The sequence below is a fragment of the Rousettus aegyptiacus genome, unplaced genomic scaffold (genome assembly GCF_014176215.1).
Source record: "Rousettus aegyptiacus isolate mRouAeg1 unplaced genomic scaffold, mRouAeg1.p scaffold_m13_p_19, whole genome shotgun sequence".
Taxonomy (NCBI): Eukaryota; Metazoa; Chordata; class Mammalia; order Chiroptera; family Pteropodidae; genus Rousettus; species Rousettus aegyptiacus.
Genome location: NW_023416294.1, coordinates 4,686,151 through 4,713,616, shown reverse-complemented (window position 1 = coordinate 4,713,616; position 27,466 = coordinate 4,686,151). Strand labels below are relative to the sequence as shown.

The 27,466-nt window shown below is 59.7% G+C and overlaps 1 protein-coding gene across 2 annotated transcripts; it reads left to right on the top strand.

Annotated features, from left to right (window-relative positions):
- The first annotated feature begins 36 nt into the window (after positions 1-36).
- Positions 37-25,856, top strand: CD99 (CD99 molecule (Xg blood group)). Of its 2 annotated transcripts, XM_036235721.1 has the most exons (10): positions 37-176; positions 9,301-9,330; positions 10,310-10,357; positions 11,599-11,643; positions 12,225-12,332; positions 15,198-15,242; positions 16,181-16,243; positions 16,662-16,775; positions 22,356-22,412; positions 23,572-25,856. In XM_036235721.1, the coding sequence occupies exons 1-10, from the start codon at positions 104-106 to the stop codon at positions 23,595-23,597; spliced, it is 609 nt and encodes a 202-aa protein (XP_036091614.1). In that variant the 5' UTR covers positions 37-103; the 3' UTR covers positions 23,598-25,856. The 2 variants fall into 2 exon arrangements, with proteins under 2 accessions (XP_036091614.1, XP_036091615.1); XM_036235722.1 differs by lacking the exons at positions 22,356-22,412; positions 23,572-25,856 and adding an exon at positions 19,775-19,918.
- Positions 25,857-27,466: the final 1,610 nt, after the last annotated feature.

Sequence of the window (27,466 nt, the reverse complement as noted above, 5' to 3'; positions counted from 1 at the left end):
CCGCCCCGGCCGCCCGCCCCGCCCCGCCCCCTGGGCACCCGTCCCGCCGCCCCGCCCGCGCGCGCCACTCCGGGGACCGTCTCTGCGCTGTCGCGGGCGCACCATGGCGCGACGGGCGCCTGTCGCGCTGCTGCTGCTGCTGCTGGCCCTGCTGAGCGCTCGGGCGCCCGCCCAGGGTGAGCGCGCGGCGCGGCGCGGCCGCTGGGGACCCCGGGCCGGGCCGGCACCCCGGGGCGGGCGGGGCGTGCGCGGAGCGGCCGCGCTGGGGACGCGGCGCCCACGGGCGGCCCGAGGAGGCGGCCGCGCGCGCCCCTCCAACTTTCCCCCAGGCGCCCGCGTCCCTCTCCCCAATCGGCGGCTCTGAAAGTTGCGGGGTCCCGGGGGGCAGCGGCGACATGCCATCCCTTCGCCCGGGGACCGCAGCCAGTCCTCGGGGTGGCGTTGGCTCCTCTCCCGCGCGGGCCCCCGGCGCGCGCGCCCCGTGGCTGGGCGCCTGGTGGCCTCTGCGGGCCACACCCTGCGCCCCGGCCTAAATTTGGACGCGGCTCAGGCGCCCGACAGCCTGGGGGCGGGGGAGGGGACGAGAGAAAGTCCGACAAAACTCGGCGCCCTGCGCCCCGAGTCGCCGCGCGCCCAGGCGGGCGGGGGCCAGAAACGCGTCCCGGCGCTGCGCCCCGGCAGATAACGCGGGACGCGCGGAGCGGGCGCCGGGGACTGGCGGAGGCGCGGCGACCCGCGCCGCCCACGCCGGCCCTCGCCCGGCAGGCCCGGCCCGCCCGGGGCGCCCCTTTGTTCTTAGCCGGGGACCGTTGGCGTCCCGCTGGGCGTGGCGTGCGGCGGCCTCGTCCCGCGCGCCCGGAGCGTTTCGTGCCGTCCTTAAACCAAGGCCGCGCTCTGGGGCGGCCGGCGGGCCGGCTGCTGCGGGGGCGGGGCTGCTGGGGGGGGGCGGGGGTGCGGGGCGAGTTTAGGGGGCAGGGGAAGCGGGTGGGTGCCCCGAAAATGCAGCCTGACGCATGGCTGGGATCGAGTTGTCTGCGGGGGGGGGGGGGGGCGGGGGCTGGAGAAGCGTTTCCGGTTTTTGTCTTTCTTTCCAAAATGTCCTTCTTTATCCTGGAGGCGTCAGCACAGCAAAATATTTCTTCGTAGGAGTGTGTGTGTGTGTGTGTGTGTGTGTGTGTGTGTGTGTGCACGTTTGCGCGCGCGCACGTGCATGTGTGTGTGCGCGTGCGTGTGCATGCAGCAGTGAAACCGCTCCGCTGAGTGTGCCTTCATTCCTGGGAGGGCGCCTACTGTGCGCTGGGCCCCGGGAAGTGCATCGGAAGTGGTTCCCGTAGCCCCATATTTACCGGCTGCCCGGGAAAGAGAAACATCTAACCAGGCAACTGGGACCCAGGGCCCCAAGTCTGGGGACAGCAGCAAAATTCCGAAACTTCGGGTGGCCAGGGCCCGTGAGGGCCGGCCCGGTCTGCGCGCGGAATCGCGTGCAGTTTGGCCTGCACCTTGGGGTGTGGGCAGACAAGTGAATTTGCATTTTGTGATGAGGAAAAAAAACCCTGTGCCTAGCAACCTCAAAACAGTTGCCGCCTTCAGGAAGCTGGGGGTGACAGTTGTTGGCGGTGGGGTGGGCATGGAGGCGCAGAGCACAGGGTGAGGGTGGTGGACGGAAAGGCACAAAGGAGCCGGGAAGCCCCAGCTTGCGGACCTGGAGGCCGTCCTCTGCTCCTCCAGGGGCTGGGGACAGGAACAGCCTGTTCCCAATATACGAACAGGTGTCACCAGGACGAGGCTTCGGTTTCGGGGGGTGGGGGCGGGAGGGGTGGTGTTGAGGAGACACTTCCCTTCAGAAGTAGGGTTCCTCTCCGTTCGGGGTGCAGCGGACCGGTCGGGTGGCTGCTCACAGCGCCGGCCGGTGCCAGGGCCCTGTGTTTACAGGTTTTGTTTTCAGAGATTCCCGTGGGAGCGTGACCATCTCGTGGGCGGAGACCAGGGTGCAGCTCAGTCCCCGGCGGTGCTCGGGGTGCCCCCACCCACGAGGAGTTCTCGGAACCCACATGTCGCGTCGAGGGTGGGAACCAGGAGTGGAGAGATCGGGAAAGGTCCGTGCCGGCTGGCCCGGTGCGTGCCACACCCCTGCCGCACGCAGACCCGGACAGAGCTGGCCGTCGGGGGCCCCGCGGGGTGCTGGGCGCACGGCCCCCCACGCCCGCATCACAAACGCGGCTCTGTTTTGGGTCTGTGCGTTTCAAAACTCTAACACCTACGTGAGCCCAGGTCTTCCGGCCGCCTGAGGCCTCTGCCGCACCCCGCTTGGCCGGCGGCCTCCTGGGGGGGCCCGCAGGAGCAGACCGCTCGCCGCCCCTCCCGGGGGGCTGTCTCCGAGAGAAAAGTTCCCTGCTTTGCCTTCGCTGCTTCCAAAGTTGTTTTTCGCTGGATCTCGGGATAGTAAAACACTTGCTTTTCCGGGGGGAGGTGGGGACGGCTTTCTTCTTCGGGGTCACCTGCTGCTTGCTCGCTGTCACTTTGGAAGCGAGGCAGCGTGTGGACTCACTTTGACCGGGTGCACACTGACCTGTCACGGCGGGATTTCGTGGACGATCAACTGGATGTGTGTGTGTGTGTGTGTGTGTGTGTGTGTGTGTGTATGTATTTCCAACGGATGTTTTGTTTCCCCAAAGGACAGGGACTAAAGGCCCCGTGACAGCCTGGGACTCCTTCCTGCTGAGGATTTCCAGTCACGGTGGCCTGCCGTAGCGGAAGGCATGATGTGCTCCTGTGACTTAGATACAGGATTGGAGGTGGCCAGACATCAGTCAGCACCCTGGTTCCCGTAGAATTGTTCAGCCACCCAGATATTTGAGGGGGGCCTGACAGGGCTCCCTGGCCTCGGTGGGGCTGGACAGGGCTCGAGACGGCTTCCTGCGTCCTCGCGTGCCCGGTGCTGGCGTCGGGGTCTCTGTCCCTAGCGCAGCCGCGGACACTGCCTTGGCCGAGTCTCGCCGTTGCTTGGCACTGTTTGCTTACAGAGGGACCTCCACACGGCCTTTTAGGGCAATCTGTGCTTTGGGAAATATTTTCTGCAGACAGAGGGGGATTTTCCAAACCCCGGGGAATGACGTGCACACACAAACCCGGAATGCTCTGTGCATCCTGAGACGGAGACCTCGGCCTGCTCTCCGCATGCACCTGCGTGGATTTCAGAGACGCTGGTGGGAAAGGCTTTACACAGACTGGAAGGATTTCCGAGAGGAGACAGGGGAGGAGGCAGGGAACAGAGACTGTCCTTTCTGATTTCACCTTCGCCCGTACACTACAGGAAAAGGTCCTTGTGACAGTCACGCACGTAGCAGTGGCGGTCACGGCTGAGGACTTTTTCGGTACAGCCGGGTCCTCCCGGGATCAGCGCCTGGCCGCGCAGGGCACACAGACTCCGGGTCCCACCGGATGCCACCGCCTTGGTTTTGAATTCCGTCTCACTGTGGTAGACGGTGCTGGGGGGCGGGCACGGAAGACGGGGGGCTCTTGCTTCGCGTGCTCTCCGGGCTGGAGGATGCCGCCTCAGCTGCGCCCCGTTTGCGGCCGCCGGCTGCTGGCCGCGTTCGCGCGTGCAGCGGGCCCCCGTGGGGCTCTCCGGCTGCATTTCCTGCCTTTATTTTTCGCTTAGCTCTTCTGAGGACGGTCTCGGGTGAGCACGGCCTGGGCGTGTTTCGGCTTCGCCTCGGAATGACTCACGGTGGCTGCCGTCCCTCGGGTGGCCTCGCCGGTCCTCTTATTTTTTAAAAAGCCCTTAAACAGGAAACCAGAGACTTCCTTTTTCCTTCTGTCAGAGTAAGGGGCAAGCCCTCCAACCAGGAGTTTTTCCGATGGTGGCTTGAGACCGACCGGCGGCTGCGAATTGACCTGCAGGGTCGGAAGCCGAGAAAAGGAAAGCGATTTCCGTAGGAAACCCACGGGGGGCTGTGCATGCGCCTCGCTTACAGGCTGCCCTGCCCTGGGGCGTTTGTCCCTGTGGCCCCCACAGTCTGCGTAAAGCAAGCTGTGATTTAAATGCGTTTGTTCACGTGGACGACCCTCCAGGAAGCCCCTGGACATCTGAACCCCTCTCAATGAGGTCACGTTCTCCAGGCGGGCGGTTTGGGTAGAATCCCTCTGTTTTTGGAGACGTGCCTTCAAGTCGCGGTGGATCGGCACCTTTGGAAAGAGCAAAGTAATTGTTCCAAGCAACGGTGTTTTTGAGAAAAAAAAATTATGTTAATCTGTGGCCGTAGCGTGCAGGTGCTCGTGGGCATGGTGCCTCGCGGGATGACGTAGCTGGCGCGCCACGAATTCAGCACGAAGTGGACGTCACCACGCACGGGGGCACGGCCAGGGATCCAGCGGGGAGAATCGTTAGGGGTTTGATGTGGCGAAATGCCGGGTGGGTGGATGGGCGGATGGGTGGATGGGCGGGTGGATGGATGGATGGATGGATGGGCGGGTGGGTGGGCGGATGGATGGATGGGTGGATGGATGGGTGGGTGGACGGATGGATGAGTGGGTGGATGGGTGGGCGGATGGATGGATGGGTGGACGGATGGATGGGTGGGTGGACGGATGGGTGGGTGGGTGGGCGAATGGGCGGGTGGGTGGATGGATGGATGGATGGATGGACGGATGGGTGGATGGATGGGTGGGAGGGTGGGTGGATGGATGGATTGATGAATGGGTGGGTGGATGGGTGGGTGGGTGGATGGATGGGCGGATGGATGGATGGATGGATGGCTGGGTGGATGGATGGGTGGATGGGTGGGCGGATGGATGGATGAGTGGATGGATGGGTGGGCGGATGGATGGGTGGATGGGCGGGTGGATGGATGGGCGGATGGATGGATGGATGGACGGATGGATGGACGGATGGATGGATGGTGGACGGGTGGATGGATGGGTGGATGGATGGATGGATGAGTGGCTGGATGGCTGGATGGATAGATGGATTGATGAATGGGTGGGTGGAAATATGGTTTGATGGCAAGTCCTGGGTGCTGGGGCTTCTGGGCCTGGGCAATGATGGCTGCACAGGTACGCAGTCCTGACTTAGCCAGGCAGGGACCGTAGCAGGCGGGACTCCTCCTCCAGCAGGAATGTGGCTTGACCTGGGAGGAGACGGTTCCGTATTTAGTGACTCTAAGCACAGATGAGAACTTGCTGAATCCCGGTAGCAAAGTGACGTGAGGCCCGTCGCTAAGGCCGCCGCCACTCCCGATGGCTTCCACCGTCCATCTGCCTATTGGCTCGTCTGCCCACCGTTTACGCGTTAGCCCGTTCCTCCACTCAGCCATCACCCATCCACCAGCCACCCACCCACCCACCCACCCACTCACCCATCCAACCGTGCTTCAGTCGTGAGGAACGCTGAAGGCTTCCAAGAGGAGGCATCGTCTCCTACGGGCTTTGAATCGTGAGGGGCAGATCTGCTGGTATGGAAAGGAAGCAGGATCAGCATTTATGGGCGAGTAGAGGTTACACGCAAAGTCCCCAGAGGGCAGAGTGACCCAAACCGTGTGACTTCCAGGGCTTCGCCGCTCGTTGACAAGGACCTGCTCTGATGAAGTGGTTCGTACCCACGCACAGTCCACCCTCGGCATTCAGACTCCACGTTTGAACAGGCGCCCGCCTGCTAACATTGATTCGCAACTCAAGTCACTGCCGTCCAAGTTCACACACACGGGAAACGACCGAAAAATGGAGTCGCCTCTCGGCTGGCAGGCCGCAAACAAGTGTCCTCCTTGCGGTCTAGCTGCCACGTTTTTTGAATTGTTGCGTTTCACGCTTGTGATGACGCTGTTTGAAACGGCCCCGGGCGTGCCGAGGGGCCGCCTAGGGTCCCGAAGCGCGAGGTGGCCGCCGTGTGCCACACGGAGGGAAGCCGTGTGTTGGCTGAGCTCCGTGCGGGCGCGAGTCCGTGTGGCCTTGCGTCCCGGGGGCTGGCGTGGTCTGTCGCGGGCACTTCGGACGCCGCCTGCAACTCACACAGTTGCCGGCCGCAGTTTTTTGCTCTAGAACGTTCCTTCTGGCTATGAATCCGTGTGTCTGTGGGTTGGGGACAGGCCCCGCTGTCCAAAACTCGGTGTCCGTCAGGCTGTCTCAGGCAGAGTGTCACATGACGGGTCCCTGGAACACGCCGGCGGGTGTCGGAAGCCATGCCTTCCCTCCTCCCTGCGGAAAGTTCAGGGCGTTTCTCTTGTTTTAAAATAAAACAAACCAAAACAAACGCCAGAGGCCGTTCTCTTGGTTCCTCTCTGCCTGGAGAATTTGGGGCTCCGCCGCCCCCTGGCCTCTGTGTCCGGGTCCTGGACTATGCACTACGGTTGTCCCTGACTTAAGCCTTCGCCCGCCTGGACCCCAGGTTTCCAGCGACAGGCCATGTGACGGGTGCTTTTTTCCGGAAGAGCTTTGCCTGGTGTCCGTCGACAGTGGACGTGCAGTGCACACCTGGCCACTGAGTCCTGTCCTTGTCTCTTTGTGGGGTGTTCTGCAATCTAGATTTTTGGGGGGCTCAGCAAGACCAAACTTCTGGTCTGCACCGGGCAGCAGGCAGCCGGGGCTCAGGGCCGGACCTCTCGCGACAGAGCAGGCGTGACCGCCCCACGCGGTGCAGGGCGGGCATGCAGGTATCTGCCGCTGGCCGCGGTGGCGGGGCCGGGGCGCGGCGTGGGGGTCCCTGCTTCTCCCCACCGTCCGGGCAGCGTCGTGCAGACCAGCCGTGTTATCTACAGAGCTGCGGGACCGCAGCCGGCACAGGAAGCTCAGCCCTGCCGACCCCACTACCGTCGGGTCATTACCGTGTGGTTCTTGTGATTCACGGCGCCGTCTGCAGTCTGAGGGGCCCTCGGACTCCCCGATCCCACTTCTCTTCTGACTTATTTCTGTGCCTTATTTCGGTTTTATTTATTTATACACATATTTATTTACATAATTTGTAGCTTTTGTAATATATTATAAGTTATTTCTATTCTAATTTTATCTCTATAATTCACTTCTTTTTGAATTATGCATTTATTTATAGAGGTTACAAGTTCTATACTTACCCTATATATAAATCATAAAATTTATAATTACATGTAATTATGTAATTTCTATAATTTATTATAAATATTCATATTTCACTCTAACTTATTTTATTTCTATTTATATAACTTATACATTCTATATACATAAATTACATATTTTGTAATTTCTATAATTTGCTGCTATACAGATTATACACATATTTCATTTGTATTGTTTTTACTTTTTATTTTATTTTGTTTATATTTTAGTTTTATATATTTATATAATTTATACACCCTATGTATAAGCAACATAATTTGTAATTTGTATAATTTATGTTGACTATATTTTTTCTACTCTAATTACAATTTTATAATTTGTTTCTATTTTGATTTTATATATTTATTTGTATACTTTATACATTCCGTGTGTAAATTATACACATTCATAACTTATACAACTTATATGTTTGTTTCATTCCAATCCTATGTTTACTTCTTAACCTATATTTTGTTTATATTTATTTACAGTAGCTCCACGTATCTTACGTAATTTATAATTTTTACACTCACGGCGAATGCTTCCGTCTGGTTCCTACCCTGCTTTGATTTCTATCACCTCTGTTTTACTCGTATTTTCTTATGCAAGCTGCATGGATGAATCCGGTCCTTTATAAGTTTTTGAGCTCATTACTACGTGTATTTCTGTCCTAACTTCTGTGCCTAAGCAGTGTGACTTCGGGGCAGAATCTAAGAGAATGGCCGTGGAGCCTGTGTCCAGTGCGGGAGGCTGAGTCACAGGCGCTTGTCCCGGTGCGGGAGGCTGTCACAGGCGCTTGTCCCAGTGCGGGAAGCTGTCACAGGCGCTTGTCCCGGCGTGGGAGGCTGTCACGGGCAGGGCTGCACACACCCTGAGCAGCTAGAATCCAGGGCGGGGTTCTTAGGGCCGCATGCCACCGGCTCCATCTGTGTTTCAGGGTGACTGGGCCCCGTGGAAAAGAGAAGATCGTTGGCATCAGAAGGGAGTGAGCTGGCCGCTGACTCACGGCCTGCTGGGCAGGGCGGTGGCCTGGCCTGTGTGAGTCACTCCGTGTCCCGATCACATCTGCGGCTTTGCGCGGCCAGCTGGCAGCCTCGGCCGGCCGGGCGGGCTTCCACCGAGGGACGGGCCGCCCGCACGTTAGCAGAGATGCTGACGCCTGCATGTCGTCCCCCGGGCTGCCCTCCGGTCCCCCGCCCCAGCCGGCAGTGTCGGAGCCGTGGGCCGAGGGGGTTCCTGCCCCGAGGCCCCTGCCCGTGTGCGTGACCCCACACAGGCCCAGCTGTGGGCGTGGCATGGGGCGGCCAGTGGCCGTGAACGAGCAGATGAGATTTGCAGATTAGAGACAGATCGGGAGGGTTCAGGACCCGCCCGAGCGTAGCCGCAAGGTGCTGAACCGTGCAGTCTCCGCCCACCACGGAGCGTGCGCGCAGGTGTGTGCGCACCTGGGAACGCTGGCCCAGGTGTCAGCAGGACCGGAAGCGCTGCGGCGCAGGTGCGCGATGGGGCCGAGGCCGCCCGCCCCTCGTGCAAGGCGCAGCCGGCCGCCTCCGCCCCCGAGAGTCCGTGGCGCTGTGTTTGGGACGCATCCCCAGGTGGAAGTCACCTGCCTTTTCCGTCACCTGAGCAGCAGGTGCTGAGGGTGGGGCTTGGTGTCCAGGGGCCACCGAGGGGCAGCTGGCGGGCGGGGGTGTCGGGCGTCCGGCCGCACCCCACTCGGGCCCGCTGTGCCTGGGTGTGCGCCAGGGCCGCGTGGGCCGCGGGACGGCAGGTGCGGCTGGGTCGGAGGGCAGCGTTTTGGGGTCACCGGATCCGCGTTGGTGGCAGTGGCAAAGGCCGGGCGCGGGCGGCAGACGGAGGAAGCCGGGGGGCAGGGGGCGCGGGGCGGGCTGCAGAGGCGCCTGGTCCCCAACACGGAGCCACGGGGCGCACAGACCGGCGCGCGCACATGCGCACAGGCTTGCGCGCCCAGGCCGCGTCCTTCCGTCCCGTTTCCTTGGCAACGGTCCCCGTGACCGGCATCTCCTCCGGGGGTGGCGCCGCTGGGATCCCGCCCGGACCGTCAGCTGCGTTTGGGAATCCCCGGGGCCCCCCGCCGCGCGTCCGAGGCCGTCTTTTCCCGACGACCGTGAGAAAACCTGGCCACACGTCGCCCCCACCCCCTTCTTTTATCCTCTTGATCTCCAAGTCGACTTCGATTTCCCTCCTTTCTAATGCTACTTTTTTTCTCCCTAGACGATTTCGATTTATCGGATGCCATTGGCGGTGAGTACCCTTAACGACATTTTTTTGAAAAAAGTACCGCGACTGTTTCGTTGTGAGATGCAGTCGCCACGTGTGAACGTGTGCGCGGTGACCCACGGACTCTCGTCGGGTGAGGGACATCGAGGCGGCCTCTGGGGTTAAGGCAGCCGTTCCCCGGGGGACGATGCGTGCCCTGTGACGGCCACACGCTCCGTCCGGTGGGCGGGGCCTGGGGAACCGGGGTCCCCCTGAGTACGCGGCCCTGGGGGGCCGCCAGCACCAGCATCCTCGGCTTGCGCCTCTGTCATTCCCCGGGTGCCTCTGCGTGCAAACTTTGTCCTTCTTGGGGCCCTGGACGTATAAAGAGCCATGCGGGTCCACCGTGACCTCTAGAATAACGTCAACCTCACCTGCAAAGACTCTCTTTCTAAACAAAGTCGCATTGCGAGGTTCAGGGTGGACGTGAAATTGGGGGCACGGTTGGACACCCTGGAGTCAAAACCCCGGGGACAGCACAGACCCCATCGCCGTGGTCGTGCTGCTGGGGTGCTTTGGGGCTGGTCACAAGAGGAGGGGCCGGAGGCCGCATTAGGGTGTCTGGACCTCAGTGTGTTCGCGTGTGGTTCCTGGGGGGCGGGGCGGCCTGCTAGGGGGCCCTGGGGAGCCGGGAGTGCGTCCCACGCGAGCCGCGTCCCCGGCAGTCCGAGCAGGGGTGCCCGGTCCCTCCGGGTCGTCCTGCCTGTGTGGGTGCTGACCGCCCGTCCTGCTGGTCCGTCAATGCCCCTGCTCCCCACAAAAACTACAGCTGACGTGTGCGGGTCACAGCAGGCTCAGGCCTCATCCGCCCTCTGCTCCTCGGCCGCCGGTGGCCTCAGCGTAGAAAAAGCGGTGCTCGAAACACGCCGGCGCGATTCTTTTTGTTGTTTTTAATGGGACATCCTCGCGACGTCCCCGTTTCTGAGCCACAAGTTTTAACAGCCGAAATCTCTTTTCCCCGTAGACCACGACCGGAAACCCACTGCGCCACCCCCGAGGAGACCGAACGCTGGTAATGTTTCCCGCGGGGCCCTCGTCGCACGGAGGCGCCTGGCATGGGCCCCACGCGCCCCGAGAGCCGGGGAGGCGCGGGCGAGCGGGCGCACGCGCGCTCCAGGGCTTCTGCACGTGGTCCGTGTGACACGCGACGCGCCCCGTGACATTGCACCCCCATCCCGTGCACCGACGACCGTGAGAACGGACGTCGACCCTTGCACGAGACGCTTCCGGGCGCTTTGACTCTATTTCCCCAGATCTTTTCCCTGAGCGTCTGTCACTGTTTGGGGATATTCATTTCTTGTGGGGGGAAATAATTCTAGGGGCCGAGATGTCCCGTGACCCATGAGCGAACTCCGATTTCGGCCTCCAGGACGGATGTGTATTGATTGTCCCGGATCCTTGCTAAGATAAGGCGGAAACTGGGTAGAAATAACGAGATTGCCGAAGGAAACAGTCCGATGTCGGTTGTTCATTCAGTCTGGAATCGATGCCCAAAGTTAAGGAGAGCCTGTGACCTATCCACCTCCCCCCCCAGTGATGATAATAATAATAATAATAATAATAATAATAATCGCTTAACTCTGGGGCTGCCCCGTGGAAGGTCACATCCCTGCGTGAGGGGATCCCAAGTCCTCACCGAGAGCCACGTCCCCGAGCTGAGCGGGCTCACAGAGGATGTCGGATAAATAACGGCGGTCCGGTCACAGATTTCATGCGGCCGTCAGCTTCTAGCGGCTGTCACGCTTCTTACCCATGAATCAATGCATCAGGGGGACTCACGAGCATCTCTGGACGTAGCTGGGATTTGGAAATAGTTCTTAGAACGAAGGAGGCAGCCCTTGAGACTGTCGGGAGTCTTCGGGTCGATCCGGCAGACGTGCCGGGCTCAGGGGAACCGCTTTCGAGGCGCCTTCTCCCCGCATCGGCGCACGGGGCCCCTGTTGGCGGTCCCGCTGGTGGGGAAAGCCGGTGGCGTGGCCAAGGGGCCGCACAGCGTTTTCGCAGGCCGGGCTGGAATTCCGGGACGGGCCGTGTGGCGCGTTCGGCGTCCTGGTGGATAGGTGACTTTTCCCTTAGTCTGAGAGCATGGTCACGGGACCGCGCTGGGCCGTCCGGCTTCTCTGTCGAGACAGAGCCTGGCTGGACCGCGGCCGGAAAGCGTTCATGATGTCACGGCCGCGGGGGACCCCGCCGCCTCCCCTCCATGTGTCACGCCCCACACTCGGATCCTGACGGCCGGTTTCTCTCCGTTAGATGACGACTTCGATTTGCAGGATGCCCTGGGCGGTGGAGGACTCCGTGAGTACTGCTCCCCCACGTCCCGTGTGGCCGGCTTGCTTCCCGTCGCCCCATTATGATCATTTCAAAGAGCCTCAGTCCTTTCGAGTGATCGGGGGAGCTGGGTTTTGTTTGTTTGTTTGTTTGTTTTACCAGGAAAAGCTTAGAAATGGCTGTGCTGTTGAGTTTTTCCATTTTTTTCCCCCACGCGCTTGCTTTTATTTTGAAAACTCAGCCTTTCGGGGGACAGGAGGAGAAATGCATAGCCATGCCAGGGCTGGCCGCGTGGCCACGCGCCCCGTGCAGGGACTCAGTCCGCAGGGACCCCGTGTGGAAATCCCCGGTACAGATCAAGCCGGGAAGCCCGCAGGGTCCCTGTGCCCTGGGGCCCGCGGGGCCGGGCACATGCGTTCGGTTTTGCCCGAATCACGCTGCAGCTGGGAGATGGCGGGGGACGGTTCGCAGGTGCTGGGCGGGGTGTCCGTGACGCCCACCCCGCTCCGATGCCCGACCGTCTGGCACGCCCCGCCGCGCGCTAACGGGCGCTCCGTTTTCTTGACCGCGAAGCGCCCGTGATCGCAACTCTCACCTTTTGCAAACAGCTGAGCCGCAGACGCCCAGGCCGAGACCCAACCCGAGACCGAACCCGCAACCCAACCCGAAACCGAACCCGCAACCTAACCCGAAACCCGAGTCGCCTGGATCTTCCGGTAAGACCCTGCGACTCTGCGCTGTGTGGTTGTGTTTTGTTTTGTTTTGTTTTGTTTTGTTTTGTTTTGTTTTGTTTTTTTCCTGAACGAGCAGCTACGCCCACGTCAGCTGAGCAAGGGAGAATGTCGAATTCGCGTGGGTCGTGTTTGCATCCTCCGAGCGACCTTCTTGCGACTTCCCGGTCGTGGACGACCTTTTCCCAGACGACGATTTCGCCTCGCGTGCGATTTGCACCGCGCGGTTCCCGGATTTTGCGTCCCGGGTTCCACGGGCTCCCTAAAGGGTTGCCTGCGGGTTATTAAGCATCTCGAATCGACGTGACGAAGAGACTCGGCCCATTTTGAATCCTTGTTGCCTCCTCCGACACGTCCCCGTAGACTCGGAGTCACCGCGTGGCCTCCGGTTTCTGAACTGAATGCCCGTCGAGGCTGTAGATTTTCAGTGTTTTTCTCGTTTACATATTAGTTTCATTTTCAACACAGAAAAATCCAAGTATTGTCCCCCTTCTACCACCATTTACATTTTCATGGTCACTTTCTCCAGCATTTCTTGTCATTTTGGGTGAAACAAACGTTAAGCAAAAATGGCGAATTTTTTGCTCATACTGTCTCATCCCATTATTTTTTGTCTGTTACTATTCCATAAACATTTCCTCATGTCATATAAGTTTTTATCATACAATTTTTTATCACAATTACATGCCCTCATAATGAATCTCTAATTTTGAAAACGTTACGTCTCTCCTGATATTGTAGAATGAAGCCGTCTTCATGTCCTTTTCTTTTTTTGTTAATTCCTTAAAGGGGATTCCAGAAGTCAACCTGCTTAGCTCAAGGTGTGTGAGCTACACCTATGGTTTCTGACAGTTTTTTTTTTTTTTAAGTTCCCTCAGAATTCTGCCAATTTACGCCGCTTCCAACCGTGTGTCGAATATCCATTTCTTCAGTACGTTTTCGCCAGAAAACGTGTGTCAAATAGATTGCGAAAAGTGTCTCACTTCTCTCGTCTTTATTTCATGTCTTTATTTCTGAAATGAAACAAAAAATCAATATGTCAGGTGGCAAGATACAGTTTTTCTTTTGATATTGATTGTTTGTGTCCTTTTTTTAAAAAAGCATTTCAGGCTATCTAGTCTCCTTACTGATTTATAATCTTACTGCATTTATTTACAGATACTAATTATCTTCAGTCATTGATTGAGAAGATATTTCGCTCCTTATTTTCACCTTGGAGTATTTTTTGACAGTATTTTTTGACTGTGAAAGCAAGGCGAACTTTCTTCTTCGTAGCGTCTTTTATGCTTGTGTGTTTTTCTCTATTTTTCCTTTTCTTTGTGACTCTATTTTTTCCTTTTAACTTCAGAATCATTTTGTCATCATTCCTCTTCTCTCTCGGGGAAAATAAAGGCCCTGTTTTATTTCCAGTCACATCGTTCAACACCATAAGTGGACGCACAGACTGCAGACACAATCATAAAATGCCGTTTTTCCTTGAGGTTCACTTTTATGGGCTTTTTTCTCATTATTTTTCTAAGTGTATTTCTAAATTGTTTCTCCCCGTTTTTACTTGTTTCTGTAAGTACATTTTTGTGTCCATTATTTTTCTGTTTATTTCTGTGCCATAGAAATGACTTTTGTCAGTATTTCTGAATGAGCCATTTAATGATGGACCTTTAGTTATTTTAATAGTTTCTCTTTATTTCTTAGCTTTTCTGAGGGCTGTCATGTTATTTAGAAATGATTTAAAAAAAAAAGTTCCCCTTTCTAACATGTATATTTTCTCTGTACAAGTTACTGGATTTGTGTCATTTTGCTTTGGCTTCAAAACAGCTTTAAAATAGGTGAGGAGTCCCGCTTGACTTTATAAGAAAAAAATCATGTGTTTTTTTTTTCTTCTCTTTTCTTTTTTCAAGAGAAAGAGATTCATTTCAGGAAACATCATTGTAGTCTAGTTCACTTAGTTTTCCTAAATAGGAATATATATTAGATTTTATTAGATAGGAATATATATTAGATTTTATTAGATGCACGTGGCCATCCATGGAGACGAGCTTTTTTCCCCTCTTTTAACCCATGATATCACGAGTTAGGTCGAAGGGCGTCTACGTGTAAAGTGATTGTTTGTGTTTCTGGAACTAAACTCTGGTTAGTCATGATAAGTTCTGTTAAATGAGTGGATTAAATTCGATGTGTGTCAGCTAGACATGGTCAGCTAACAAATGCAGACGGCCATCCCCAAATCGGGAGGCTTAAAATTTTAAAGCTTGTGTGAGTAAGGAGCCTGGGCTGGGCCGGGCCGGGCCGACCTGGGCTGGGCTCTATCCTGTGTGTGTGGATCCCTTGCCTGGGTGACTTCAGCGGGGACGGCCTGGCTTTTCCTCCTGCGTCCTGCGCACCCTTCCGCTTGCCCGTGTGAGCGCACCCTCGCAGGGCAGGAGGGCCGACCCCGACGGAGGCTGCGTGGACCTTCTCGCTTTCTGCAAACGATGCTGCAGTGAATGTGAAGGCGGAGGCTGTGTCTTTTCTAACATTGGCGTCTTGGGTTTCTTCGGATAAACACGCGGAAAGGGATCCCCGGGTACCTCGTCGTGTCTGGTTCTAGCCTGTGTTTCAAAGTCCCTCAGTAGAATATTACATGGTCATGAAAAAGGCCGCAGTCTCGCCATTCGCGACGGCAGGGGTGGGCCCAGCGGGCATCGTGCTGGGTGCGAGGAGTCAGACCGGGGAAGCCAAACGGGGAATCCCACTGCAGCGCCGTATTCGAAGGTGTCACGGGGCCTGAGGGTGTTTTATTTTCCTCCGAGACATCGAGTCTGGCCGGACGGGTCTGACGTGGCAGGTGACACCCTCGTTTTTCCCTCCCAGGTGGATTTTCGGACGCCGACCTGGCGCACGGGACTTCAGACGGAGGTAGGCCGGCTCGTCTGTCTCTGTCTTCTCTGTCCTCCGTCTGCTGCGTACCTGCTCCTCAGAGTCACGGCGGGGTCTGAAGCCCCGGCCGCCCGCGAGGTCACAGAGGGCCGCTGGTCCCTCTCTCTCTGAGTCGTGGTGTTTGCACACGCGTCACGGGCGCGGGCTGCCATGTCGGTGCTGGTCCCTGGGCGCTCCGTTGGTGGCGGACGGAGCGGGTCCTTCCTGCCCACCGGGGTGGGGCGGGTGGAACTTGTCAGGCACCCGCCGATGGAGCCTTTCGCCGAGGTCGTCCGTGGCGACCTCGTGCGGCTCGTGGCCTGTGCTGTGCGTCGTAGCTGACGCGTGTGCAAAGCAAGGCCCTGCGCGCGAACGCAGGGGACCCAGCCTCGGGTCACTTGGCAGCGTTTTAGGGACACCGGGTTTTCCTGCCGCTGCCTTGGAACTCGGAGGTCAGAGCAGGGTCCAAAACAACAGCGCGGCGGAGCAAGTGAAGAAGGGTGAATACGGGATATGTTCGCAGTACCCAGGACGCGCTCGCACGTGTTTACCGCGTGGACATGTCGTTCGGTGGTGATGTGTGCTACGTGTCTCAGGAGCCTACGGGAGTGCGCCTCGGTTTCCCCGTGGCCCTGCGCACGGTCTCAGGCGGGCTGGCCGGCCCTGTCCTGGGCCGCGTCGGAGCCCAGTGAGAGGGGACGGAGTCCCGGGGAGACCCTCAGCGCCCGGTGTGCGAGGCCGTCCGCGCACGGGGGGGCGTCCCGCTCGGCCCGGCCGTGAGAAGGGTCGCCGTGGGTTCAGTGCCCGTCGCCGGGCCTTGGGGTCTCCCGTGACGGGCCCCTCGCAGGCCGGGGTCCTGGCGGCGGCCCTGGGCGCGGGCGCCTCCTCACCGCAGGTCGTGCAGCCGCGGTGGGTCAGACAGCCTCGTTGTCTTGCAGGGGGAGGCGCCGGGGACGGCGGGCCGGACGGCGGGAGCCCGAGGCACGACGGCGAGGAGCAGGGTGCGTGTGCGCGGGGGGCGGCGCGGGCCGGGCGGGGGGCCGCGGGGGGCGGCGTTGTGGGGCCCCGTCCCGGCTTCCACGGCGCGGCGTGGCCGCTCGCCCGCGAGCTCGGTCCCGGGCTCCCTGCGCTGGTCACGGCAGGGGCAGGGACAGCGTGAGACGCCGCCCTGGGGACCGAGGACGGCCCGGGACCCGGGGGCGCGGGGCGGTGCTGCCCGTGACGGTCGGGGTCCGGGAAGGAGGGACCCCGTGAGCCCAGCAGTGCGGCCGCCTCTGGGCGTCGTGCGGGAGGACTGGAGGCCGCGGCTGGGGGCCCAGGTGCGGCTCAGCCCCGGCCTCCTCCCCGGCCACCGTGCGCCTCAGCCCCGGCGGCTCCCGCGGCTGAGCCCCTCACGCGGCCCGGTGTGTCCCCCCACAGGTGAGGCCCCGGGCGTGGTGCCTGGCATCGTCGGCGCCGTCGTGGTCGCCGTGGCCGGAGCGATCTCCAGCTTCATCGCCTACCAGAAGAAGAAGTTTTGCTTCAAAGAGAACGGTGAGGTTCCCGCCGTCGGCGCTTCCTTTCAGCTGGCGCTTCGCTGCCTTAAAAGCTCTGCTTTCTCTAAAAAAAAACAACAACAGAAAACAAAACCAAAAAAGCAACAAAAACAAACAAAAACCAAAAAACCCACAAAAACCAAAGTAAACAAACAACAAAAAACAAAAACAAACAAAAAACAAAAACAAAACCAAAACACAAAAACGAAAAACAAAAAAGCAAAAAACAAACAAAATAAACAACAAAAAAACAAAAACAAACAAACAAAAAAACAAAGTAAACAAACAACAAAAACAAACAAACACACACACAGACACACACACACAACGCACCGAAAGGGCCGCAGCGCTGAGGTCAGCGCCGTGCCCGGCAGGCGGCCGTCGGGGGCTTCCTGTCTCCGCGGGGCCCGTGCCCGGGTGCGCAGAGCCGGGCCGGGGACCCAGGACTCCGGCCGTGGCTCCGACGTCCGTCGAGGGAGCAGGCGGTTCCTGCGACACCCCGGACGTGCTGTGCGCAGCGTTGACGGCTGCCTGGCGGCTTCTCCGGGTCCTCGCAGGCACAGGGCCCCGGGGCGCTGCGGTCGGCCCTTGCGTCCCTGACGGCCGACGCCGTGGTCTCTGGGCCGCTCCGTGTGGGTCTGGCCTTCGCTCCGCGGGGCTCCCGAGGCTGTGACGTGGTTTGTGGGTCGGGAGTGGGGGGGACAGAGTCCCGGGGTCCGTCTTCCGCGGAGGAGCCTCCTGCTGTCAGATCGGCTTGTCTCGCCCGTGGGCGCGAGTCCTCCCACGTCCGAGGCCCGCAGACATCACCACGCGCCCGTGACGGACCGCCCCGCCCGAAATAACTTCACTCCTGAATCCAGCTGCTGCTTTCAGGCCGCGCCTGGGGTGCCGGGCTCGGAGCCTGAGCACGTCGCGCCCCACGTGCGACGGGGGGGCCTGGCGCCTGGAGGCGTTGGGCCAGCCGCGGTCAGCCAGCGCCGGCCGAGGGCGAGCACACGGTGGTGCCCAGTGCACCCATGACGGGCTTCGGGGGCGAACCCGGCAGAGACCTGCGGGTAGGACGGGGATCGGGACCCGAAGGCAGACGCCCCCCGGGCCACGTCTCGCTTCTCCTGGCCGCAGCGAAGAGGTCACAGAAACTCGCGGGGCCTTTCCGGCGACGTCTGCCTCCCTGGCGGGAGGCGCTCAGCTTGCTCAGAGGACGTCCCCCCGCCGCTGACCCCTCGCGGGCCAACCCAGCGTCAGGGGCGACGTTACCCCTCCATTCCCTTCCCAGTCGTCACGGGGTCCGTGGTCCCGAGCTAAACGCAGCGCGGAAGGCCAGCCGTGGCCAGGAGCGGACGCCGGCCCTTCTGCCTTCGGGTAGTGAGGCGTTTTCATCCCCGGCCACAAAACGCCCAGCGTTTCGGACAAAGGAAACGAGCCGCTGCCTGCGTAGCTGCCCCGGGACCCTCGCGTGGAAGAGCCGGTCGGCATCGGCCTCGCTACGTGCGCAGGGTCAGCCGTGCTCGGCCCCGCGGTATGAAACGAATCCAGTCCGCGTTGCGCCCAGGACTCTCCGGGCCGCGCGGGGCTGCGTCACGGCTGCGTCTTTTACGCCCGCGTGACGGCGAGGCGCACATCGCGTAACGGAGACGCGGCCGCCGCGTGCCTCGGTCCCGACGGAAACCCCGCTGTCGGGGACGCCCTCGGCGCACGAGGCCGGCCGGGCACGAAGCGCGGTTTCCCAGGGTCTCCTCGTTCGACGGACTCCGTCGTGCCGGCTGGATCTGCGTCCAGATTCGTCTCCCGCGAGGGGCCGAAGCGTGTGTGTCTTTCCCCAACGCGGGGCGAGACGCGTCGGTGGAGCACGCTCCGTCACGGCGTACGTCCGTTTAAGGGTTTTCGAGTGTCGCGCGCCGTGCTCGACTCTGAAAAAATACGTATCTACGCGGCCGGGGAAACTGGACAGCTCTGTCCCGGTTTCGTAAAGATTTGTGTTTGTGCGGAGACAGCGATCGAATTCCTGTGCTGGGCTGTTGCGGCTGCTTTGAGCGCGGCTCATTGCGCGTGTGGCTTTGCGTGTGGGCTTCAGGGGCGTGGGTCACACGGTGGTGACGGGGACGAGAAGGACCTGGTTCGAGGAGCGCGGCCTCGGCCGCCGTCCCAGGACGCGAGCTGGGCTGAGCTCTCTGCCCGAGTGGCCGCTTCTCAGTGCGCGTCCGGGCGCTTTGCCCAGCGTCTGCCTGGGGGCCCCTTCTGCAGGCTGCGGTGCCGGGGGCCGCGGGTCTGTTCCTACTTCCTCCTCCCTCCTCCCTCCCTCCTTCCTCCTCCCTCCTTCCTTCCTTCCTTCTCTCTCTCTCCTCCTTCCTCCTCCTATCTCCTTCCTTCCCCTTCCTTCCTCCTTCCTGCGCTTCTTCCTCCCTCCTTCTCCTCCTTCCTCCCCCGCCCTTCTTCCTTCCTCCTTCGCTTGCCTCCTTCCTCTCCTCCTTCCTTCCTTCCGCCCCCGCCCCCCTCTCTGTCCGAGTCCTCCTTCCTTCGCGGTCTTCGTCCTCCTCCCTCCCTCCCTCCTTCCTCCTTCCTCCTTCCTTCCCTTCCTCCCTTCCTCCTTCCTTCCTTCCTCCCTCCCTCCCTCCCTCCTTCCTCCTTCCTTCCTTCCTTCCTTCCTTCCTTCCTTCCTTCCTTCCTTCCTTCTCTCTCTCTCTGTCTCTCTGTCTCTGTCTCTGTCTCTGTCTCTCTCTCTCTCTCTGTCTCTGTCTCTGTCTCTGTCTCTCTCTCTCTCTCCCCCCCTCCCCCTCTCTCCCCGTTCCCTTGCTCTGCACCCCGAGTGCGCCTCACTGTCCCTTCTGGCCCTTCGCCCCCCACCGTTTCACGTCGGAGCCGGGATGCCGCGCCCCTAACAGCGCTCGCCCGCCTTCCTAACAGCTCGCGGTGGCCGCCGGGGACGCAGGCGCCCGCGGGGACGAGCCCGTCACCAGTTTACTTCTGTTCTCTCTCTTTGTCCACCTTGCGTTTCAGACGAACCGAAGGTCTAGGGACGAGCCGAGCAGCCCGGGCGGGCGTCCGATCATCCCGTGGCATCACGGTCTGTCTGTCTGTCTGTCTACTCAGTCGCAGAGCGGAAGCACACCCGGCATTTACCCTCCTCTCCCCCGCGCGAGGGAACTGTCTCGGGGGCGAGAGGGTCCCCGACTCCACGTCGCAGCCCTGGGGTCTCTAGGCTCCCTCCCTCCCCCGCACGCGGACGCTCGGCACGTCATGGGGATGCACGTGTAGCCCCAGAAGACAAGACAAACGCCGACGTCGCCCTTCGACATCAAACGCGACGGGAAGGCACGGGGCGGCGGCTCCCCCGTGAGCGCGAGCCTCGCCACCGGAGCCGGCGAGCGCATCTGTGCCCGCTGCCGGGGCCGCCGGGGCCGCCGGGCGGGGGCCGGCACTGTCCTCCCGGCCGCGTCCGGATGGGACCCGCACCCTCGGCTTCCGCCGGCTGCCGCTTTGGGTGGCGCATTTACTATTTCATTTCCCAAAAGCGGTTCCTGAGTCTCTCTCTCTCTCTGTCTCTCTCTCTCTGTCTCTCTCTCTCTGTCTCTGTCTCTCTCCTTCTATCTCTCTGTCTCTCTGTCTCTCTGTCTCTCTCTCTCTGTCTCTCTCCTTCTATCTCTCTGTCTCTCTGTCTCTCTCTCTCTGTCTCTCTCCTTCTATCTCTCTGTCTCTCTGTCTCTCTCTCTCTGTCTCTCTCCTTCTATCTCTCTGTCTCTCTGCCTGTCTGTCTCTCTCTGTCTCTGTCTCTCTCTGTCTCTCTCAGTCTCTCTCTCTCTCTAATTAGTGTTTACAAACCTGTGAACTTCTCAGTCCGCAGGGAGGGAGAGAACCCACGTGTTTAGGAACAACCTAAGACTCTCACGATTTTGTAATGTCCGCGTCACGTGCGCAGGGGCGGGCGGTGGCGTCTCGCTGGCCCCCGAGGAGTCTCGCGCCCTGGCGTAGCTCCTGTGGGCACGGAACCGGACCTGGGTTTTTCTCCGCTTTCCACGTTTGGTCCCGTCCTTCGTGGGTGTAAACACGCGAGTCCTCGTTTGGACCTTGCGCTGCGGCAAAGCGCGCGTGCGGTGATTTGGGGGCTGAGCTTCAGGTGTCGGGGGGAGGACGGGCGGCTCACGGGGGCGTGGGTGCCGAACGCTACACGGCGTCCCTGCCGGTGGCCGCGGTCACCTGCGCTTGCTGGCTTCCTGGCTGTGACGGCGGCCACGCGACGGCCTTGCTGCATGACATCTCTGCAGCTGTCTCGGTTTTGATCAAACGAACCCTGCAAGCCCGGGGCCGAGTCCCCAGCGCATCTCGCTGCACCCCCAAGAATCAGTCCTCCCTGTGGCCTGGCGGTCAGGCCGTGCTGGCCAGCGTCCTGGGGGCCTGGCCGTGGCTCCAAGCGCGTGCTGCACAGATGCACAAGTCTCCCCCACCCCCGGCTAACGCCACAGCTTCTGTCCCCTCAGTCAGATAACCACACGCAGTTCTGAGACCCCGCCCCCCGCAAATAAACGGTGCGACTGGCTTTAATTATTCCGACATGTGTGCCTGGCCTTCTGCGCGTTGAGGGCTGCAGCAGGGGGCATGGGTGGCCGAGCCGCTGGAGCCCGGCGTCCCGTTCGGGGCGCACGGTGCTGGGGACGGGTGCCGGCGTCTGGAGCCTGCGGAGGTGTCCGTGTGCTCCGTCCCTTCCTCTGCGAAGGGTGGGCCTCGTCGGGGCCGTGGGAGCTGCGGCCGAACGTGATCCCCCCGGGCCCGAGTTAGGGGGTTTCGGAGAATCAGCCTGGTGGCAGCTGCACTCCGAGCACAGCTGACAGGGCACAGGAAGCCGCGGCCGATGCCTGATGCACGTCGACGGGCCGAGTGCCGAGAACCCACTTCCTGCCCCGCCGGGAACACCGGCGGCATCTGCGGCCACCGCCCTGCGGACCCTCCGCGGGCCCCTTCGCGCGGTCTCCTCTGGGGCCGCCTTTGGTTTCCCGTCCTGCTTTTTCAGTCTTCGAAGCCGGGCGCCTTCGCGGGGGTCTCGTTTCGCGGTGGGGGAGTGGGGGGGGGGGGTCCCGGGCGAGGAATTCGCCCCGTGCAGACCGCGAGGCGTTTCCCCGCGGCCCGGGTTAGACGCAGGGCCGTGGGGCCGCTCGCGACGCCGTTCGGGCCGCAGTCGCCGGGCGCCCCGCAGAGGCGGGACCCCGCGCCCGGAGGCGGGTGGCCCCGGGCCCGACGCACTCGCGCGGCTGCCTTGGCCGGCGGAGGTGCCCGGCGTGTGCGAAACGCGGAATACGAATGTGGAATTCTTTTTAAAAAGGAGAAAAAAATAGACCGAAAGAGAAAACGCGGGAGCAAGCGAAGGGGACCCCACGAAGGCCCCGAGGCGCTGGACGGCGGCTCCGGCGGCCTGAGCACCCCGCGTCCTCCGCCTTCGGCGTCGCTTGGCCGTGCGCCTGTCCTGGGCAGGGGCGTGGGGCGGGGCGTGGGGGGGCGGCGGGGACAGGGCCTCGCTCGGCCTGACAGGGACGTCAGGGGGCGCGAGCCGCGTGCTCACCGGCCTCTGTCCTGTGCTTGCTTGCAGCGGACCAGGGCGAGATGAACATGGAGAATCACCACACCACCAACGCGGAGCCTCCCGGTGGGTGAGCAGGGCCGCGACCCCCCGCGGTGCCCCCGCCCCTCCCCCCACCGCTGGCCACCGTCCTGCCTCCCCGTCCACACTGGCCGCGCGCTGTCGGGCGCCCGGGGTCCTTCATGTCCCGTGGCTTTCGGGGGGAGGGGGTGGTTTGTGCACGAGACGACGTTGAAGCTTCGCAGGGCTCGAGGCTCCTCATGAGACCCATATAGGCCTAAGACTCCCTTGAAAATGCCGGTCGCGGTCATTTTCACAGTGACCCGCTGGGTGCACGGCCCTGGACGGCGGCAGTTGGCCGCCGTCCAGCAAAGATCAAAGTGCGTCTCTAGGGACACACTGTCATGTCCCGTTTCGGGGTCACTTTGACAAAGTCCTCCTCCTCCAAGGCAAAGCCAGGGCCGCAGGAAATTGTTTAAATGATGGAAACTATTCGGGTCTCGAGGGAGGAGTTTTACGATGAGCGGCACTTTTGAAAATGGTGGGAAAAAAATTGTGTGTACATTTAGATACGTGTGTCTTTCTTTAATTTATGTATATGTTAGGGGCTGCCCGTTTGCCCCAAACAGGCGACAGTTACTTGAGCGAGACACTTGTTGAATGGAAAACATTTTAAATGAAATGTTAAAGTACTTAGAATTCTAAAAATGGCGACTTTCAGAAAGTTAGTGTTCGCTGCTGTTTGAAACGGAGGAAAGATCTTTAAAACAAGCGACTGTCTTTAACAGCCCAAACCGCAAAAACACATCTCTAAAATGTAAGTGACCTGATCAGAAAATCCGAGCCCCGGATCCTTGTAAATTAACGACACCCTCGGACCCTCGGGAGACAGTAATCTATTCCGAAACGGGGTCAATCACAGCGGGGTTTTTTTGTGTCGTTGTTCTCAGAGTCGCGAGTAGAAAATGCCTCTTTCACTTTCTCTCTCCGTTTCCAGAAGTGTTGATTTTCTCCCCTGACACCTGCATCATGACACTGTCAGGTTTACTGACTTTTTTTTTTCCTAGCCAGTTAGGTGTTCCTGCCCCCGAGCAGTTGGGGGCCCATTTATCTTACGTGGAAACAGAGTCGTCCGCGCTTCCGAGAGAGACTCGGAAGGAGCGGGGCGCACGGGGGACCTGGGGACGCCTCGAGGCATCGTTTCTCGTCTCTCTGTCTTCGGCAGTTCAACAGACTCTTCTGGAGAAATAGCAGCGGGGCAGGCGACTCAGCCGCGGACTCAGAGCAGGACGACGAGGCTCGCAGGCTGCGCCTCCGAAGAATGCCAGGGGAAGCGCAGAGCCCGCCCCGCCTGGAACAGCCCCGCCTGGAACAGCCCCGCCTGGAACAGCCCCGCCTGGAACAGCCCCGCCTGGACCGGCCCCGCCTGGACCGACTCCGCCTCGCCCCGCCGTTGCTCAAGCTGGATTCTGCCCTTTAACCTTCAGATGTGGTTTGCTTGTCCCCCCGCTGGGTAACGTGGCGAGGACTCACAATGGGTTTTGTAGCATCCCCAGGAGAATTGCGACCACTTCCTCCGAGGCCCTGAGAGGTTCCCCCGTGATGCGAAAACCCAGCCATCACAAAGTCCCCGTCATTCAAATGTCACAGGGCCCGAGCCATTTACCAGTGACAGGCCAACCGAACACGCCTGAAGCTTGTCTGGCATCGATCCTTTTTGCAAAGGGAGGCGAGCCTTCAATTAGTGTCTTCAAAGTTTATTTGGTTTGTTAGGATATTTTTACACCAGACTAATAACAATAATAATAATAATAAAAAAAATTAGAAGCCATGTACTTTTTACTGACCTGCTTTTAAAGAAGGCTCCGTCTGCCACGGGACGTTTGGATCCCAGGGCGCCTTTTCTGGGGCTGTAAGACAGGCGATCACCCAAGTGCTTGCTCTGCATCCCGGGGGTGGCTTTCTTAGGCCTTTTGCTGTCACTTGTCACATTTCAGACAAGTGCTCGGCATTCAGATACTCCCTGCATTCAGATACTCCCCTGCACTAGATACTCCCTGCATTCAGATACTCCCCTGTACTAGATACTCCGTGCATTCAGATACTCCCCTGCCTCAGATACTCCCCTGCATTTATATACTGCCTGCACCAGATAGTCCCCCACATTCAGAGAGTCCCCTCAGTTCTGCCTTGCGAGGGCATGCCACAAATTTGCCGAGGGTCTGCACCTTCTCTGCAAAACGTTCTAACTGCCTCGGCGTGAGAGCTCGTTGCCGCCGAGGGGCAGAACCTCTGAGTGGCAGGGAATCCCTGCGCCTCACTGGTCACAGGACCGAAAGCAGACCCTTCCTCCCGCGGCCGGGCAGGGCCGTCCCCCGCCGGAGGCATTGCCCCTCTGGGCAGCGTGCGTCCTGTGAGGCTGGTGTGGACACACCTGGGAAGGGCTTCGCTCACAGTCTTGTGACCACGTGAAGACTGTCGGAGGTCGACGTGGTGGCCGGGGTAGCCCTCAGCCCCACGCCTGTCTCCAGCAGCACGTGGGGCGGTTGTCACGTCCTTCCTCCGGGCCAGGCATGCTCACGATGCTCCCAGCACCTCCGGGGGTGCCTGTCAGGGGGAGACGTCATCCCATCGTGTCGGGAAGAGCCTCTGCTTGTCACCAAAGGCAGAGGCCATGCCGTCTCTCCCCGTGTGAAGGCGGGGGGTTACCACACCTGTGTGGCCAGCCGCCACGCGCCGCCAGGTTTGAAGAAAGGGTTGGGGTGGGGGCGTCCGTGGGCTGTGGGTCTTTCTGGCCCACCCTGAAGCTCGCCAACACCGCCGGCAGTTTCAGGGCGGGCACCGGAGGCGGCCCCAACCCCCCCTCTCACTGGCTGGCTTCCTCTGCTTGTGCGCTTGTCACTCTCAGGACAGCAACAGGGACCGGCATGTGGCTGGCTCTTGGCGTTTCGGTCACCTCCAGTATAATGACCTTGGAGGACGAGAAACGAGGTAAACCAACGATGGAGACGCCCCGGGGCCGTCCTTCGCCTCACGCGGCAAACGCCTCTGCGCTCCGCGTGTGCACACCGGCGGGCGTGACGTTCCGGATTCCGCAGTGCGTGACAGACACGTCGCCCACACCCCCGTCATCCAGCCGGAGACGCGGTCGGCCGCGTGCCAAGGGCTGGGCGCCGCCCACGAGCCCGAGTCCCATCGCCAAGCAGCAGGCGACGCTCGGGATGCCAAGGGAGCAGAGGATCCCTGCCTTCCCCCCAAAGCGGGCACCGAGCAGTGCCGTCGGGGCTCCGCCTGTGCGCGCCGGCTTGCTTTGCAATAACAGCGCGGAAATGCGTGAACATCTTTTGTTACCCTCTGGATAATGTCGGCACTTTTATAAGCATTTCACCTGCACTATAGCCACACCGGTGTCTCTAACAGAAACAAGAGGATAGTGAAAGAATGCGTATTTTTTGGAAGTATGTGGAATTATGACTCATTCAAAAATAAACCTATACGTTTTAAGAAACACGTCAGCCTGGCTTGTTTTTTTTTTTTTTTTATGGAGGGGGCGCGTTCATGTTTCCAGACTCACGTTAACGTCACGCCGCATAAAAAGACATATCACCTTACCCAAAACGCACCTTTTGGAAAGTCGACTTTCATTTAGGTGGTTTGTCGCGGCGTTAAATATCTTGACAAAAGTACGGCTTTGCTTTTTCATCTCGAACATGTAGTATAGAGGAAACAGAGTCCCGTTGCGTTTCGAAATCTGGGGAGAAAAAAAAAAAACACGTTGATTTATGGCGATACCGTGAGGATTCGGTGCAAGTCCAGGTGACCGCGGGGGGGATCTCTCTGCAACCGGCCAGCTGTGGCTGCGGCCACGACTTAGCCACGAAGACTCCGCTGCAACACGCTACCGTGACCCGTGCCCGTGTGCATGTCCCGTGCCCGTGTGCCTGTCCCGTGCCCGTGTGCATGTCCCGTGCCTGTGTGCGTGTCCCGTGCCCGCGTGCGTGTGTGCATGCATGCCCATGACCGGTCCACTCTGCAGAGTGAGGCTGGGACCGTGTGCGCAGCACAGACCTGCATTCATCAGCTGTCTGCACGTGCCCTGCACTCACGGTTCTCTGTGTTACTCGTCCTCTTATTGATCTGCAGGAACTCTTTGCATATTACAGACCGTGCTGTTCGACTGTGGAGTAGGTAATAAATGTGCTTTTCCACTTTACGCCCCGCCCACCTTCGTTCTTTTTATGCAGGAAACTGAGTGACAGGTGCCTGGGTTTCCTCTCACCGAAAACCACTGACCAGACTGATACTACTTTTTTCCTTAGCTACTACTTTCTTTTAATATTTTTTTTCCTCTTTTTTTAAAAAACGTTTCATCCTTAGGAGTGTCTTTTTGTGCAGGGAATGAAAAAAAATTATTGTGTATTAACAGCCTCCCCCCAACACCCCCCCCAGGTCGCGCCAGGGCGTCACCCTGTGACTCCCGAACACTGGGTTGAGCAAGCCCTGTTTTCTCCACTGATCAGAAATGTAATTTACATCGCTCGAAGGACACACAGGAAAACACAGGAAGCAGCCAGAGTCGTTTCTCCTCTGAGGCTGCTTTTTGCCGTCGGTCCGTGCAGCCTCTGGGAGGATGTAGAAATTCTTCCTCAATGCGATTCATCGTTTCCCCCTTTCGGGGAGACATTTCACTGGCGTGGGGTTCAATGCCTTCTGCACATTGGACTTTTAAACCTCCCCCAGCGCTGCAAACTAGTGGCTTCCAATCAATGTGTGGACTTGGATAAATTAGACCCCATCACAGAACCTGGGGAGGGAAAAAAAAAACAAAAACAAAGGCAAGAAACTGAAAAGGTTTTGGAGTCCGACCAGCCAAGTTTCTTCACATGACAGATGTAGACTCTTGGCGGTTACCTAAAACGCTTCCGGCTCACACGGCAGATGCTCATGCATGTTTCCCTGTTTTGTGGGACGGACTCGGAATGCAGCCAAGGAGGGAAGCGTTTCCCTAAGTCAGGTGGACCCTGACGGGCACCGGGGTGTCAGCGGGCGCCCACGCCGGGTCCTGGCCGTTGATTATTTCGACTCGCACCTCTGACCGCGTCACCCGCTGCTGAGTGGCC

Bases quoted from the DNA above. Each gene is read 5' to 3' on its own strand.
- CD99 (XM_036235721.1), top strand. From the start codon at position 104: ATGGCGCGACGGGCGCCTGTCGCGCTGCTGCTGCTGCTGCTGGCCCTG. The intron at 9,331-10,309 runs GTGAGTACCCTT...TTTTCCCCGTAG, and splicing joins TTTATCGGATGCCATTGGCG to ACCACGACCGGAAACCCACT. The intron at 12,333-15,197 runs GTAAGACCCTGC...TTTCCCTCCCAG, and splicing joins CGAGTCGCCTGGATCTTCCG to GTGGATTTTCGGACGCCGAC.